General features: G+C 33.4%; 1 protein-coding gene across 2 annotated transcripts in view; it reads left to right on the plus strand.

The window, feature by feature from the left end:
• GPLD1 (glycosylphosphatidylinositol specific phospholipase D1) overlaps window positions 1-18,008 on the plus strand; it is a 61,213-nt gene that overhangs the window by 27,167 nt on the left and 16,038 nt on the right. For both annotated transcript variants that reach the window (XM_031946779.1, XM_003760134.4), the window contains 9 exons: window positions 944-992; window positions 2,216-2,270; window positions 4,264-4,371; window positions 5,052-5,079; window positions 5,190-5,329; window positions 6,485-6,550; window positions 8,491-8,611; window positions 13,789-13,928; window positions 15,239-15,425. In XM_031946779.1, the coding sequence (XP_031802639.1) occupies window positions 944-992; window positions 2,216-2,270; window positions 4,264-4,371; window positions 5,052-5,079; window positions 5,190-5,329; window positions 6,485-6,550; window positions 8,491-8,611; window positions 13,789-13,928; window positions 15,239-15,425 (894 nt within the window). The remainder of the gene's footprint in view (window positions 1-943; window positions 993-2,215; window positions 2,271-4,263; window positions 4,372-5,051; window positions 5,080-5,189; window positions 5,330-6,484; window positions 6,551-8,490; window positions 8,612-13,788; window positions 13,929-15,238; window positions 15,426-18,008) is intronic.

Genomic DNA, 18,008 nt, shown 5'->3' on the forward strand with positions numbered 1-18,008 from the left:
ATGGGAAAATTGGGACACTAATGCATTGCTAGTGAAGTTGTGAACTGATACCATTCTGAAGAGTGATTTGGAACTCTGTCCACAGGGTTATACAATTGTGTATGGCCTTTGATCCAGCAATACCAGTACTAGATCTGTATCCCAAAGAAAAATTCTTTTTAAAAGGAGGAAATATCTTATTTGTATAAAAATATCTATAGCAACTCTTTTTGCAATGGCTAAGAATTGGAAAATGAAGGGATGCCTATCAACTAGAGAATGGTCGAACAAGTTGTGGTATATGATTGTGATGAATACTATTGTGCTTTCTGAAACCCCACTATAAGGGGCTTCAGAAAAACCTGAAAATACTTACATGAAAAGAAAGTAAAGTGAGCAGAATCAGAACATTACATACCATAATAGCCCTGCATGATAAGGAATTGTGAATGACTTAGCAGTATATTCTCAGTAATACAATGATCCCAAGACAGTTTTGAAGAACTTAGGTATGATCACCTTCTAGAGAAAGAACTGATGGAGTCTGAACATGCAGATTGAAATATACTTTTTTACTTTACTTTTCTTGTTTTTTTTTTTTTTTTTTGAGGGAGGAAAGGTCTGTTTTCTTTCACAAGATAATGAATATAGAGTTATGCTTTGCATGACTGTACTTGTCAAACATATATGAAATTGTTTGCCTTCTCATTGAGGGGGGAGGAATGAGAGGGAAGGAGAGAATTTGGAACTCAACATTTTTTTAAAAGTTAAAATTTTTGCATGTAATTGAAAAAAAATTCCAAGTTAAAAATATTTACATTGTATAAAAAACAAACCAATATATATCATAGGATTTTCTCTTTACTTCATTTTGTGTTTCCATCTTTTCATTGTTTTTATACAAAAAAAACCCAGTTTATTTTTCTTGTTATGACTTATAACTGTTCACTCTTCTACTTTTCAGATTGATTTTCATGGCTCTTACCAAGATGCTCATTCTGTTGGTGATTTTGGTAATTTTTTATTTATATCTTTCTAATTTTCTCATGGTCAACTAGTAGAACAAAGGGCAGAGTGCCAGACCTAGTTAGGAAGACTTAGCTTCCTGTGTTCAAATCTTCCCTCAGATACTTTCTAGCTTTATAACCCTGAACAAATCATTTAACCCTGTTTCCCTCAGTTCCTAATGTGTAAAATGAGCTGGTGAAAGAAATGGCAAACCATTCCCATGTTTCTGCCAAGACTACCCCAAAGTGGGGCAGGATCACAAAGAGTCAGACATGAATGAAAAAAACAACTGAACTATAATAAATCTTACCTTTATGAATTTCAGTTTACTCCTCTATAAAATAAGAATAATAATGTTTATTTATCCTGTTTACTTAGCAAGCTTTGTTTGGGGAACAAGCCTTTTAAACTCTAAAATGCTATAGTCATGTATATTGTTATAAATAGTATTAACAACAATAATCACTTTCTTATTTTTCAACTATTCCATCAAGTAACAGATGATGGTATATTTTGGAAGTTTTTATGTTAAGAAATTATTCCGATGAATCCTTTTGTAAAATGAAAAATCTTTTGCAATGTGAATTATCATTCCCTAATTTATAAAAAATAATAGTAATAGATCACATTTACATAGTGTTTTAGAATTAGCCTTATATTCTCGAAAAACTTCCTTCAAACCCTGTACCTGGCACTTATGAGTTGTATAATTCCTGGCAAGACACTAAATCTGTAACCTCCTAGAGCCTCATAAACTTAAAATTGAAAAGAATTATAGATCTGCATTTTTAGGGAGAGTTTTTTCTTTAGGTATTCCTTAATACCTTAAGGAAATCACCTGTGACTTAATCAAGATTTGCAAAGTACTTTCTTGTCATGATTCCTTTTTTCTTCTTCCATTCAACATACATTTATTTTTTTTTAATTCAATTTCTTAAATTTAAATTTTTTATTTTTAAAATTAAAAAAAAAGTTTTCATTTTTTTTTTTTTGTTTTGATATCAGTCTTTAAAAGTAAATAGTACAAGTAGTTTGAGAGGTTAAATGCCTTGCCCACAGACAGCTGAGTGTCACAGTTCATCCTTAAATCAAAGTCCTCCACTCTTTTAAATCCTGTACTCAGATTCAATATAACAAATATTTTTAAGTAGGGCTAAAGCAAAAAGCAGCCTAGGTCTTGTTCCCCACTAGATAAAATATACATTGAATTATTTTTCTCACACTGTAGGAGGAGATGTGTTGAGCCATTTTGAACTTAATTTAAATTACCTCGGGCGGAAATGGTAAGAATATCTTGTGTTCAGATATTTGCTTTTTTTAAGTGGAATTTAGAATTGCTATTTTTTCTTTCATTTTGGACTTTTGAAAAGCAAAAATTGGTGTTCACCAGAGGCTATTATTTTTCATATATGCTAGAGAAATACATTAATGATCACTGTTTTCATATAGTTGAAGGGTTGTCATGGGCAACCCCAACTAAAAAGAATTAGATTTATTTTTCTTGGCCCAGAAGTACAGCAAAGCCAATAGAGTTGAAGCAAAAAAAAAAAAAATTAAATGTCAGGAATATTAGGAAAAAATAAAAAAATAAATAAACAATAAAGATGTCCCAGAATGGTGTGAATTGCTTTGAAAGGTAGTGAGTATCCTATATTCCCTGGATCACCAATGAAACAAGATAATAACTGAGATGCCTTTCAACTCTTAAGATTCTATGATTCTAACTAAAATCATTCCTGATTAGTCACTATTCTTGCCTTGGATGTTGGACTGACTTGAAATTAAGCTTTAGGATTATTCCCTATCAAATCTGATGTGGGAAAAAAAGTTTTCAGACTCTAACAGATAACTCTTGTGATCTAAAATGTAACATAGTATTCCATCAGTCATATAACACAATTTATTCAGACATTGCTCAATTGATGGGCATCCTCTTGATTTCCAATTCTTTTTCCACCAAAAAAAGAACTGCTATAAACATTTTAGGATATATAGGTTCTTTCCCCCTAATTATCTTTGAAAATAGATATAGTGATGGTATTTCTGGGTCAAGGGATATAGACAGTTTAATAACTCTTTGGGCATAATTCCAGACTACAAAAAAAATCCCCAAAACTTTTTAGTTTTTGGTATGATTGTGATGGAATATTACTGTGCTATTAGAAATGATTTCCATGATCTTAGAAAAACATTGAAAGATTTTTATGAAATAGTGAAGAATGAAATGAACAGAACCAAGAAAAAACATTGTATACAATAATAGCAATATTGTTTTGAGAATGATTTTGAGCAAATAAATCATTTTGACTATTACAGATACCCAAATGAACTATTAAGAACAAATGAAGACTGCATCCAGATAAAGAACTTATAAATAGAAGTATACGTAGAATAATTTTACACACACACACACACACACACACACACATATATACACACACATGTATATGTATATAGGTATATGTACATACCTATTTGTGTCTGATTGTAGCCATCTTGGGGGGCAAGACAGAAGAGAAAAAATTTCCATAATAACTTTATTATATATTTAAAAGGAATAGCAAGTTATATATAATAGATTTGTAGTTTCATGTGCAATAATCTTTTAAAAAATATACTGTATAATGGAAATGTTTGCCTTTTTCTCATAAGTTAGAAAATAAATTATATACACAGATATGTGAAAAAATTAAAATAAAGTGTAGCATAGTGAGGCAGCATGGTTTAGCAGATAGAGAGCTGTCTTCAAAGTCAGGAAGCCTTAAGTTCAAGTAACACTTCTTGACAGATGCTGTCTGTGTGACATTAGGCAAGTCAAAAAGTACCCAACCTACATTAATAGATGGAATTTCCTCACCTGGGGTCTCCCTGTGTCTGTGAAATCACTATTCCAATTCTCTCTCATATCCAATAAACTAAAAGGCTAATTTTGTATTCCCTCCTACAAAATTTACTGACTTCAACAATGACTCTAAAACTGTAATTTAGGCACAATTTTTTTTTGTATGTTATTCAAGGAACCTTGTTTTATAATATCTTATTTTACTTAACAACTAGTGTAGGAAAAAAATTCATTTAAAAAAAAAAGGCAAAAGAAAAAATAGCCCTTGAATTCCAGGCTTGTACATGGAAAACTTTAGTTTTAGAATTTCCCCAATGATTCTTTTACTAAAATGTACTCCATCAAATATTTTGGTTGGGTTGTGTCTAATTAGATTTTATTAATTTAAACAAAATCAAAAGATATCTTTCCATTGATTCTAATCTGTTTCTCAGGTATATACCTGTCAAAGACCTAATGGGAATCTACAAGCAGCTCTATGGCAAGGAAGTCATAACGAAAAAAGCAATAATTGACTGTTCATATCTTCAGTTCTTAGAATTGTAAGTTTAATATAGACAGTTCTTTCCCAAAACTTAAAGAAAAAAATGGCAGTTAGTTTTCCTGTGGATTTGTTATAATAATATTTACAACACTTTTATGGATCTGTGATCTCATCTATTTGGATACACCCATCACAATCCATCCATGTCCACCTATCTTGAGTAACTCTAACCCATGTTTTCCTGTAAAACCCTCACAGAGGGGAGAGGCTCCACCTATTATGGTAGGATAATATACTTCCTTGAAAACATTTCTGATATTCTCATTATCTTAGTAACATTTATTATCTGGATTTTGCATATTTGTAGATAGGGGTGTGTTGGAACTTGTTCAAACCAGTTTATTAGAGTTTAATGTTAAATTTTCAGTATAAGCATTTATATATTGGAAACCAGCAAATCTACCAATTGGTTCCTGTTTTATAGTTTTGTTCATTGCTTAGATTGAAGAAAGTGATGGAGAAAATAATTGATAATGCAGAATAAACTAAAAATATGCCATAGATTCATTTTCTCTCCCTCCACCCCCCACCCTGAGAGCTACTTGTTAAACCTTTATCAGCACACTGCAGTTTTTAATCTTTTGGAATGGATATATTTTGGTAGGACTTTATTTTCATCATTTGGTTTACATCTTTCTAGGAAATACAACTTTCATTTTATTATAATTTATATTACAGGTATGGTGAGATATTGGTTCTTTCCAAGGTAATCTTCTTTATATCATTATAAATATAATACTCTTTGAAAAGAATCTGATGGATATCAGACCAACATCTTATTTATTTTGTTTTTTTCCTTGCCTGCTTTTTATATAGCTTTACCCAAATTTTGCAAAAAAGTCCCCATTTTTGGTGGAACAATTACAAGATTATTTCCTTGGTGGACTAGATGACATGGCATTCTGGTCCACTAATATGTTTCATCTAACAAGCTACATGTTACAGAATGGGACCAGGTGAGGCATTATTTTGTTTTTTTGTGCTTTATGTTGTACTGATAATTTTTTTACCTTCTAGGAATTTCAATTTGCTCCAGGGATTATATATATATATGTGTGTGTGTATATATATATATATATATATATATATATATATATATATATATAATTATATTTAACATGTTACATAATAATATATTAATAATAATTAATAATTATCAATAATAACATATATATATATACACACACATTATGGTATAGCTATAACCTAATCTATCAGAAAGAGAAAGAAGGTGGCAAATATGAGCAGTGGTTAAAGAAAGTAAGTAGTTTAGTTGTCAAAGAGAAAATTTAAAGATACACAGTTACTGTTTTCAAATATTTGAAAAGTTATTCTATGAAAGAAGAATTAGATTTAATTTGCTTAGCTATAAGGGGTAGACCCAAGACCAGTGGATGGAAGTTATGGGTAAGGAAGTTTTGTGGTATAATAGAAAAAGTGCTAGATTTTGAATCGGGAAAACCTGAATTCAAATTCTGCCCTTAAGTACTTGCTTGTTGTGTAATTTGTAACCTCCCTCAGACTCAGTTTCCTTATCCGGGGAATGAGAATAATAAGAGTACTTCAAAAGGTTGTGAGGCTCAAATGAGATAATTCATCTATAATATACACAAATATTTGAAGTGCTTTGCAAACTTAAAATGCCATATATTAGTAGTTGTTTATATTGTTATTATTATGTTATAAGAGTATAAGTTGCAACATAGTGATGAGGAACTTCTTAACGGTTCAAATGCCACCAAATGGAATGGATTGTCTTGAGAAGTAGTAGGGTCCCTCTTGTTCAGGCTAAATGCTTTCTGTTCTGGTCAAAACATTTGTTATTTATGTTCTAGTGTAAGCGTTCTTAACTGTTGTGTGATGGAACTTTTTTTTTTTTTTTTTTTTTTGCTGAAGCAATTAGGGTTAAGTGACTTGCCCAGGGTCACACAGTGTTAAGTATCTGATACCAGATTTGAACTCAGGTCCTCCTGACTTCAGAGCTGGTGCTCTATTCCTTGCACCACCTAGCTGCCCCTGAATTTGAAATTCTTAATTTAAACAATTGAAAGTGAAATATGTTTCAGAAGATGGTCTGAAAAAACTTCACCTCTTTTTGCATACTCCTATAGTGACTGTTCCCTACCTGAGAATCCTCTGTTCATGGCATGTGGTCCCAAACATAATGGCAGCCTTGGGTAAGTGGAATACTGATGTTTTCATTTAACAGCCCTTGTGATTACTCATAGGATCAGAGATTTAGAGCTAGCCAGGCCTCTGACACTCAGAAAAGATAGCCCATTTGCAATCTGTGGATCTTTCAATGGAAAATGTTTCCCTAATTGATTCTTGCTGAATGGATTTTTCTGTTGTATCCTAAGGCATATTGTACCAGAGGCAAATTTTAATCACTATGGTCCTTGAAATCATATCCTATCTAAGGGATATCATTGTCTCCCACAGAATTATAATCTAAATACTCATTGTAATAATCTTTAACAAGGGGATGTAAGGGGAGATGCAGGGGGTTAAAATTCAATTTTAGCCTTTTAGTATGTTTCAGAGACAACCAAAATTTAAGTAATGTTGTTTTTGGAGCTTTGGCACAATTCTTTTCACTTGAAGATATAGATTATTGTAGGATTATAGATACAGAACTAGAAGGGAACTTAGAGGCCAAATTGCCAAATTCTTTATTTTACAGATTAGGAAACTGAGGCCCAGAGAGGTGAAATGGCATACCCAAAGTCAAAGAGATAATAAAATGGGATTTAAACTCATGTTCTCTGACTTCCACTGTACCAGAGTAGAAGATAAATATAGGAAAGAGGAGGACTTGACTGAGAAAAGGAGAAAATAAGTATTAATTAAAGGAAGAATAGGGCAGAAGTTATGGTTTTTCATTCTAAGCTAGTCCTTTTATGCCAGCCATAAATTGAATGACAAATTTTCTTTCTCTCTGACTTTCTATATTCCAGGACAGGAATAGCATTATGTTTCCTAGTGAGAAAGCTGTGATAATTATCAACCTTCACATTTCCTAATTAACACCAACACATCTGTTACTTTTCAAAAGAGAATCTCTTATCCTCCTTAGCTCATTCCCAATGGTGATGATAGAGGATCTCTATCTTTGATTTCCTGCATTTTAGAATTATGTTTTGGGATAAACATTTGAATTTGAAAACATTTAACTTTTTTTTTTTAATAATGTAACTTGTCAAATCTTTAAGGGATAAAATACTATATACCATGGTAAAATTTGCATTTAACCTTTTTTTTGGTCAAATACAGCTAAACCTTTAACTGTTAATGATCCAGAAGGAACTCTAGCTTTATTAATCACTGAACACTTAGAATTCTGATACTCTGAAAAACATCTTGAGTAATTTTTTAAGAGTGGTAGCTTTTTGTGTTATTAGAAAGCTTTGTGGAACTCTTGTAGTACAGGAAAAAATGGGGAAAAGAATAACCATTATTTTTTGTCCCAATATAGCAGCCAACTAATTATGTTGTAGGCAAATTACTTTTGGGGGTTGCAGTTACTCCATGTACAAAATTTTACTGTATAGTCATTCAGTTGTATCCAAGTCTTCATGGACCATACTGTCTATGAGTTTTGTTTGTTTTGTCAAACTCCTGGAGTTGTTTGCTGTTTCTTTACCCAGTGGATTAAGGCAGAGTTTAGTGACTTGCTCAGGGTCACACAGCTAATAAGTGTCTAAGGCTGGATTTGAACTCAGGTTGTACTGACTTAAGGCCTAGCACTCTATCCACTCCATCTGCTCCATATATAAAATAGGAGATGTGGGTTAGAAGATCTCTAAGGTATCTTTGAATGCTAAATTCTGTAATTTCCTTTGTGGAGATCCCTCCTCTGTCATTTATTCATTTGTAAAGGCTGGTGGGTCTGCAGCTCGATGGTCTCTGAAATCCTTTTCAGCCCTAAATTCATGCTCTTATGACCCTATAAGCTCAGAGAAAAGACTTATCCTGTTACACTTCCTTCATGCTCTAATAATGTCTTGTGATACATGAATATCTCATTATTCTTTAGCCTTCTTATTCAAATATTTCATTTCTTAATTAGTAAATAGTTTTTGGAAGCTTGTCATTTATAATTGATTTTTCTTGACAGAATAAAACTGCAGAAAAATAAATGTCATGCAAATGTAAATGTATCCTTAGCTGAAAATAGTAAAGGAAATATAAATTACACAGAAAGAGGAGTCTTCTACAGTGTGGATTCGTGGGCCCAAGTAAGTATTTCTTTCTAAATTAATTGAAATAGATAAATTGAAACTCTAGACTGTGGCTTACTATCTATGGATTGAAGACCCTTACTAAAGCCCAAGACCTATTATTGCAGAAGGTTTACAAATCCTTGTACCCATCATGCAATATCATTTTGACCTTGATTTTATTCAAATGCATATATGTGTGTGGTGTATATATTTATTGTTTTTCAAATGTATGTAAATGCTATTGGTTTTTAATAAAATACAAGTTTTTAATGTGATACAAAATTGCATTTTATTTATTGTGATTAAATTAGTTAATCATAATTGCAAACTTGTATTTTGTGTATAACCAACAACATCTACATGCATTTGAATTTGAATTCATAGAATTTAATTTATTTTCTCAGTTAAGGGATACTAATATTATAGGTGCTCAGAGTCAAAGATAGTCCTAGAGAATGAACCTAGGGTTCCTGAAGGTCCAGGATAGCCAGAAGGGGGCCCTGATTTGACTTCAGTGCAATGCCAGTCAGTAACACTTATTGAGAGCTCACTATGTGCCCTGCCTTAAGAGGAATGATGAGGAGATAGAAAGGAATTAGAAAATATAATTCCTATTTTGAGACAGCTTACAAAATATGGTCTACCCTATGATAAGTTTTTTTTTTAAATAATAGCTTTTTATACTCAAAATATATGCTGTAAGAAATAAAATATCTTACCAAGAACTCCACTGATTCACTGAAGAATACAAAAAATATTTATTTTACATTCTTGCAAGAATGGGTGCCAAAGTGAGTAGATATACCTTTGAAACTCCAGGGGCAGCATTTTATTTCCTATCCTGAAGCACAAGACCCTCCCCTGATTCCCAATTAATTGGATGTTACAGAAGTTATATGACATGAATCTCTACCCCTTATTATATAGCGAGTTCTTGCCCCAAAGCAGCTTATATTCTAGATGGGAGAAGGTAGCAGGAGGGCTAAGAGCAAAGAACAAGATTCTTTTCAAATCTCAGGCCACTATTCCTGATTACAAAAGTCCGTCCCTGCCCCCCAGAAGCTTACATTCTTTTGAAGGAAGATAAACTCCACCTTGATTTTTCTTTGATGTCTTTATGTGTCTAATTTAAGTTTCTTTCTCTAATTTAATTTTCATAACTGTGGAAACCAAAATGCCCATTCATTTCTCACAATTTCCCCCTTTTTCCTTTTTTAATAATTTGGTTTCCACATCATTTTCTAACCCCTCAAATTTGTCTAATACTTTTTTACATCCCACTTCATAAAAGTCTATTAAGTCCTGCACAGATCTCCTTACACTGTACGGATAATTAATTCCTGAATTCTTTGCTAATTCTTCTGACAGGGCTGTACTAGGAGTGAAACTACTTATAACCTGTCCAGAGTCATTTTATTTTTCCAAGCCATTCTGCTAGGGACATCTCACTACTCTGCTATTCCTGTCACTGCCTCTCTGGTGTAACTTATCCAATAATATTTACTCAGCAGAGTAGGAATGACCCAAATCCAGAACTAGATTTCTAGCCTTGGATCCATCAGTTACTATCCTTTACTTATTTCTTCCTGATTCCGTCTTACTTTCCTTTTCAAATGCCAAGGTAAAAGGAATAGCCATTTGGGTTGATGCACAGGTGTCCACTCAGTTCCCAGACAAAGCAGGTTTGAGAGGGCTGCCTCTATAATATCACCTAAGATTTGCTTGGGCTGTGATCATCCCTGAGAAATTGCCAGAGCTACCCTCAATTACATTTCCGACTTGGGTACGTGCCACGGAATTCCTAGATTTTGGAATATTTCACCCTTCCATGAGAAGCAAACTGATTGACCTTCAGAGCTAAGGGGCTAATATACTGTATTGGAAATCTCCCTAGGAATGTTATTTTGGGAACAGGAGGAATTTACTCCCATGTTTATCATACCCAAAGGGAATGATACTCTCTGGGGGGTGAGGCAACCCATAGTACAAACATAGAAATTGCTTTTTGTTCAGACTCTTTATAGAGTACTTTACTAATTCTATCCAAGCATTGGTATCTATTGCTTACATTATCTTGATTCCAAATCTTCCTAAAAGATCTATAAGTATTATATCTATTCCCAACTTACTCTTTGATCTGTATTTTCTAAATGTCTAGCCTCTGTAGCAAACCAAACATTATTTCAAATTGGACAGAAGTCCATAAATTCATCTTTCTCTATTAGAACACAAATACTTATTGAACTTACTTCTCTATAGCTAGTCAAGCCTCTACAATTCTATAATTTGAAAAGCATTAAACTAAATTATTTGTGGGGCATCCTTCTCAGTAATATTAACCCAATTTTAACCTGATGTCTCCCATTCTGAGTCCCAAATACTATTGTAGCAGGAAAGTAGCATTAATCCAATATAACCTATCTCCTTCACAGGATTGATGGACTCCTTACAGGGAACCCATTCAGACATTAGGTAGTTTAGGTCCATTTACCACCAATTCCAGTTCCTTCCCAAACAAATAGGGCCCAAAGTCTTTTGGGATATGGGGTGATGATCTAATCTTCTGAAACTACTTTCTGCTGAGAATGGGCATTTAACTAGGTTATCCCATAGGATCCCATGTGGAGGAATTAGAGCGGATTAAAGATCCAGTGGATTGAGTCAGAACCCTGAAGTACCAGTTTTCACCAAGAATACAGGCCTTTTCACCTTGAGGTTATCACTAACACAGCCCCACAAACCTGACTCATGCTAATACAAGCTTCTAATTACCTTTTTAATCTAATTGATTTCTTTTACAAACAATCTTTTTTGTCTCTTGTTTTTTAAAACCAACCTTTTTTTTTTTTTTTAAACTTTCTATATATCCTGTAAGTATATTTCTTTGTTAAAGGGAGAGAGCCAGACAAACCTTAAGATTCTCAACATAGGTAGTATCTAAAATAACTTTGGACAAAATTTCATAAAACTTATACCAATATTAGTATGCATGTCCAAACAGTTATTTTGCTGTACAAAAAGAATCAGACTTTGAAATAGTGTACAATTAGCTTGTGAAGGAAATAAAAAATACAGGTGGACAAAAATAGAACCATTGGGAATTCTATGTAGTGGTTCATAGTCATTTCCCAGAGTTCTTTCACTGGGTGTAGCTGGTTCAGTTCATTACTGCTCTCTTGGAACTGATTTGTTCACCTCTTACTTTCTGTGAAATTCCATTTTTTTTTTTTTTTTTTTTTTTTGCTGATCATGTATTTGTTGTCTGTATAAGGTGCTGAAACTGAGTACCTGAGCTTATTGATTCTTGTATACAATCAGTTGAGCCTGCACTCTGAGCAAAATAAAACTATTACACTATCTCAGCATCATTGATTTGGTGATTGACAGCAGTATTTAATCTAGGGACTCTCAGATAATATTTATCTCAAAAGTGTGGAGCCAAATTAAATGACAAAGAGGATTTTATATTTAGTCTCAGAGATTATGGGAAGGCATCTAAACTCATTGATCAAGGTGAGTGACATAGCCAGTTCCACACTTTAGATAAATCATCTTGAAACTGAGTGGGGAAATAGGAACAGACTTGAGGCAGAGAGACAAATTAAAAGGTTATTGCAGTGGTCCAGGCCATAGGTGACGAGGGTCTAAACTAGGGTTATAACTGTATGAGTGAAAGAAGGGGATATATACAAGAGCTGTTGTGGAGGTAAAAATGACAAGATTTGGCAGTGGCTTGGATGCATGTATTGGATAAGAGGGGAAAGATCAAAAATGACACTGAATTTTTAGGCTTGGGTGACTGGGAGAATGGTAGTACCCTTGACAATAATAGGGAAGTTTGGAAAGGTAGAGGATTTGGGGCTAAAGATAATGAATTCTCTTTTCAACCTGTTGAATTTCAGATACCTTTGGGACATTCAGATATCAATGTGGCAAGTGGAGATTTGTTATTTGCTCAGCAGAGAGACAAGGGCTGTATATATGTAGAACTGGAAATCATCTGTCCTGTGGGGGAACAATGAGGAAATTAAAAAAAGTGAAAGCCTTGGTCCATTCTTTCAATTAGTTTTTTAAAAATGTTCCTTGAATGGCTAAGTTTGTTCCATAGCCAATGGGAAACCTGAAATCTGTTTCTCTATGGTTTGGTATGAGGAGGCACTAAAAGGATTTAACTTTCTGTTATGACTTATTTAACCTCTCAGATTCTGTTTGCTTATTTGTAAAATGAAAGGGATGGATTAAATAGACTCTAAGGCCTCTTTCTTTCCTGCCTTTCCATCATTATGATCTAAGCTTATTCCTTCCTGTCAAACATTCCATGTTACCTTACCAGAATCTTTGTTGCTGGAATCATAGAGATGGAACAGAGAACAGTGGATCTCTGACACCACTGTTTATAGTTTGAATACATTTTATTGTGTTGATGTTTTGAATTAGTATTAGTTCAATAGTTTTAAAATATATGTGTATTTTTGCATGATCCCATAAAATCCATTTCAGGTGAACTTTGGGTTATATGTCTCTTTCTGTGTTCAGGACTTGTTTGAACATGTTCACCAGAACTTTTTGTTTAGTTTTGTTTCGAAAGAAAACCACAAAATTATCTTTGATTCAATTTCATGTTTTGTAAGGAAAAATACGATTTTGGGTTCAATTTTACTTGGAGTTTAGAAAATTAGTCATTCATTCTGGTCTGGGATACATGATTTGATTCAATTCAGGTCTCTCCTGATTTTTTTTCTACTTGTCATACATTTCTATTACTCTCTTCTACCTCCCTACATGTAGTAGCCCAACTTGTATTCAGCTGATCTCAATGGATATATTTGATCATGCACATAAGTATATGATATCTATAAAATGTCATTCCTTCAAAAAGTTCAGTGATTTTTAGTAGATATCCATATATATATGGATTTATGTATAATATACTGGACTTCACATCAAGAGTCTTGGGGTTCAATCATGGTTCCAATATTTATTTGCTATATGACTTTTGCTCCCTCCTCCTCTTTATTCTTTAATACTTCCTATTGATTAATTGATCTCTTTGTCTGATCTACCTCATATAGTTACTTGGAGGAAGATACTTTGTCAAGCCTAAAAGACTAGAAATGTGAGCTGCTGTGTTTATAGGAATTTGTATGTGTGTTTGTAATCATGGCTAATATTTAATGATTCCTTTCTTTTAGGATTCGGTCTCCTTTTTGTATTTGACTTTCACCAAGAAGTTAAGGAAAATGTTTGCAAGTGAACAGCCTCACCAGCATAATTATGTGTCCAGTCCCATAGCATCTTACTTTCTGTCACTTCCCTATGTGAAGCTTGGATGGTAACTCCCTTTATTTGGCTCTGATAATTAAAAAAAAATTAAATCTGTTTTCCTTTAGGCTATTAATTCATTCAATTATAACACAGTTAAATTAACTCAGGAATCAAAATTTGTCTTCACTGTTTATTGATATATGTAAAATGAGCTCTTTGATTCAATGGACGATCATTCTACATAAAAATTCCTGACTATGTTGGCACCCACAGAAAGATCTAGTCCCCAATCCAATAAACACTTCCTTTGTATCAGGATTGAAGGACATGAGGATGTTAACATATATCCTTAGATGCTCCCAACTGTCTTAAGCAGTAATTTTTTTTAACCAAATGAGGCAAGTTTTTGCATGATTTTTATCAACCCCGGCTTATGATTCAGATATTATTTTATAGTAAACAGAAGCCTATTATTGAAAACTTGAAGTTTATTTCTTTGTAAAGAGATTGCTTTGTAACTCTTCAATGTTTTGATTTCATGAATTCCTTGGAGCTCCAGTGTGATATGTGCCTGGCACATATACACTTTATGTAATTGAAGGAGAAGGAGAAGGAAATGCAGTAAAATAAAAATAATATCTTTATTAAGATAAATATCTTAATAGATATTTATTTACTGATTATATATGTGTCTATGTGGGGAGGGGTGTCAATGAATTTTAAAAATGTGAAATATATGTGTATGTATACATTTATATCTTATAATTATATTTCTCTATACTTGGTTACCTTTGTAATGCTGTGTTTAATTTTATACATTTGAGAATATTATTCAGTGAAAGGGTCTGTAGGCTTTGCCAGACTGCCAAAAGAGTCTGTCCATGACACACAAAAAGTTAAGAATCCTTGTTTTTAGAGTGAGCAGATCTTAGGTTGATAATAATTTAAAGCTCTCCAATGTAGCCATGATGATAGTTGTTTCTAATTACTTTAAGTAGTACTCATTTTCCTCTCAACCCTTTCCATCTCTCCCACAAGTATGGACATGGGATCTCATTGATGTAAGGAATCTTGGCAAGGAAACTCTTCTCTGATGCTGGATGATCTAAACAAACCATCTATCATTTATAATCTTTGAGATTTGTCTGGGGCACCAAAAGGTTGTAAATTTCTCATGGTGTCACACAACTAATATATACCAAAGGTGATTCATAAACTTAGGTCTTCCTGACTTTAAGTCCAGCTCCTTAAACACTAGACTTTATTAAGTTAGAAGCCTTGGAAGAAGTCCACCAGAGGAAAGAAACAAGGAAGAAAGTGTTTTGCCTAAATCAGAAACTTCCTGTGTTATAACTGATAATCTCTTTTGCTGTACAGGTCAATGACTTCAGCAGACCTCAACCAGGATGGCCATGAGGATCTGGTGGTAGGAGCACCAGGTTATAGCAGATCAGGCCATATTCAGGTGGGACGAGTATATCTCATCTACAGCAATGCTATAGGTTTGCCTCCCGTAGACTTGGATTTGGACAAAGAAGCACATGTAATTCTAGAGGGCTTTCAGGTGTGATTCCAATTCAATATTTTTTCTTTAAAAAATGCTGCATGTGTTTTATTGGATAATAATTCATTACCTAAAACCTGTAATCACATTAATATATATGTTAGTTTTGGCAAACTTCTCAAGATTCTTTAAATGTCTTAATTGTTTAAATAGGGCATGATATATATTTAATGAAAAAAATCACTCTGAGTTTTAAGAGGGAGTCCAGCTTTAAAAAAATTTTTTTTTAAAAATATCTTCACCCTAGGACTAAAATAGAGACTAACTATGCCAGAAGCCCACGTATAGACAGTTTAAATCTTAATTCTTATCGAATCATTCATTATCCTGGCTAGTATTCATTATACTGGCTAGTATTAGGCAACTAGCAATTTCCTCCAGAATAATGAAGTTTAAAAGGTGCACATACATTTTTATTCATCCAAAAGATAGAAATAAGGATCTTAACTAGTTAGCAAGAATAATGATTAAAAATAGGAAATTTAACAGATGGTGTGTTCTTTCCTTCTTTGTTGTAAATGACCATATTGTATGTCAGTGATCTCAAAGAATCCCAGGCTGGTCTCCAAGACTCTTTCAGGTAGTCTGCAGAAGATAAAAACTGCTTTTATCACAGTACCAAGATGTTTAGTTTCCAGTTCAGTAAATATTGATGGACATAATCCATATAAAATCTTTTGAATTAACTTTTAACAATGTAAAGTCCTAAGACCAAAAAACTTGGGAACTGTTGCTATTGGTTCTATTCTGTTCTTTCTCTGGCATCAGTCTCCCTAGTAATAACTTCCAAATGTCCTAGGGTCCTTCCAACTTAGCTCAATTGATCTTTACAAGTTGATTTAAAAAGCAACTTCTATTCTTTGTGTTTTAGTCACTTCTCATGATACTTTCTCTAGGGCCACAGACTTGCAGGTTAGGACTCTGGCCCTTATGGCTGCCATGAAAAAAGGCAGTGGTAATTTATTTATAAATAAATGCAGTGTTAATTGACTTATACGAGGTCACTTGAGGCAACCTGTTAGCTTATGACATTATTTTTTCTGTTGGACAACAATTTTAATGTTGTGATTTGAAAAATTGTATTGAGACTGGTAAGTTCTTGCTCTGATTCTGCCATTAACTGCTTATGGGCATCAGGCAAACCACTTAATTTTTTTTGTGTTTTAGTATTCATCTGTAAAGTCGAAACAACACTAATGTATGACATATACTTCATGTAATTGAAGGAAAAGGAGAAGGAAAAAAATAATAGACAGGAGTGAACTTTGCATAGTTAAATGACAAGACTCCACCATTACATAAGACAGAAAGGGAAGTTCATTTTTGCCAATTTCTGTGTTTTGGGTAGATCCATGAACACAGTATTGTAAATAGCCCATCACAGTATTGTGGGAGTTGAAAGAGAATGTAGAGGGTATCTAGTTTAACCTCTAAATTTCACAGATGAGGAAATTGAGGTTCAGGGAAGAAATTAATTTGCTTAAATTCACACTTCAAATGGCTAAGCTAGAATTTACTTCCAAGTTTTCTCACTACCAACATAGTCCTTTTTTACTTTTTTTTTTTTATAACTCCCACAGAGTTTGAAAAAAAAGTTTCTAAATAATTCCACCCACTCCTGTTTGCTGCTCATTACTCACCTCTCCAGAAGCCTCTCAATCTGTTTATCACAATGTTTTACCAAACAGAATCATTCACTGTGTATGTTTTTTGGGAATAGGAATAATTACTTACCCAAGTGAGTAAGTCTACAGAAGTAGTACTTTAAATAGAATGGTAGTTATTATTACTGTTTTAAAATTTTTATTAAATGGTATCTTGAAGACCAGCATGGACTAGTGGAAAGAACACAGACCTGGGTGTCTGGGTCTTTCAGCTTTGCTACTAATTATCTCTGAAACCCTCTGAGCTGTGAAATGAAGTCATAGCTGAATCTTGTGATCATCATCTTATAGGTGAGCAAACCCAGGGAGGTTCTATGTATGTGTCAAAGATAGGATTTGGACCCAGGTCTGCTGGATCAAAATGTTCTTTCAACTGTACATGATTCCTAGATGAACTGTAAGCTCCATTTTAACAGATGATGATGATGATGATGATGATGATGAAAATGATGATTCCAAGATCAGAATTCAGATACCTCTGGGGATGCTTAGTTAACTTTCAGAAGAGTCTGAAAAAAGCACTCATTAATGATTTAATAATAAGGCTGCTGGGGACATGTAGAAAAGTTATATAGGATGAGAGGATATTCTCATGATTGGGGGTTGAAAGGATCATTGATCCATTGAAATATTGAGGGCTGGCAGGGAAACAAGCCTTTAGAGCTCTGAACATTAGTCGTCTCTCTGTCTGTCTTTGCCTTGCTTTGTATTTTCCAGTGGTTCAGGAAAATTCTCTTATCAGGTTCCCACCTACAAAAATAGTGGAAGAGAAAAAAGTCAAGAGTGTAGTGAAGGTTACTTAATAAGTAATAAATATGCTTGTAGAAGTAAGGGGGTTATGCTATTGACAATGTGTTGTCCTATACATAGTCAAGGCTAATATGGTGTAGTGAAAAGAAGATTGGGCTTGGTTCTGGAA

The sequence above is a fragment of the Sarcophilus harrisii genome, chromosome 1 (genome assembly GCF_902635505.1).
Source record: "Sarcophilus harrisii chromosome 1, mSarHar1.11, whole genome shotgun sequence".
Classification (NCBI taxonomy): Eukaryota; Metazoa; Chordata; class Mammalia; order Dasyuromorphia; family Dasyuridae; genus Sarcophilus; species Sarcophilus harrisii.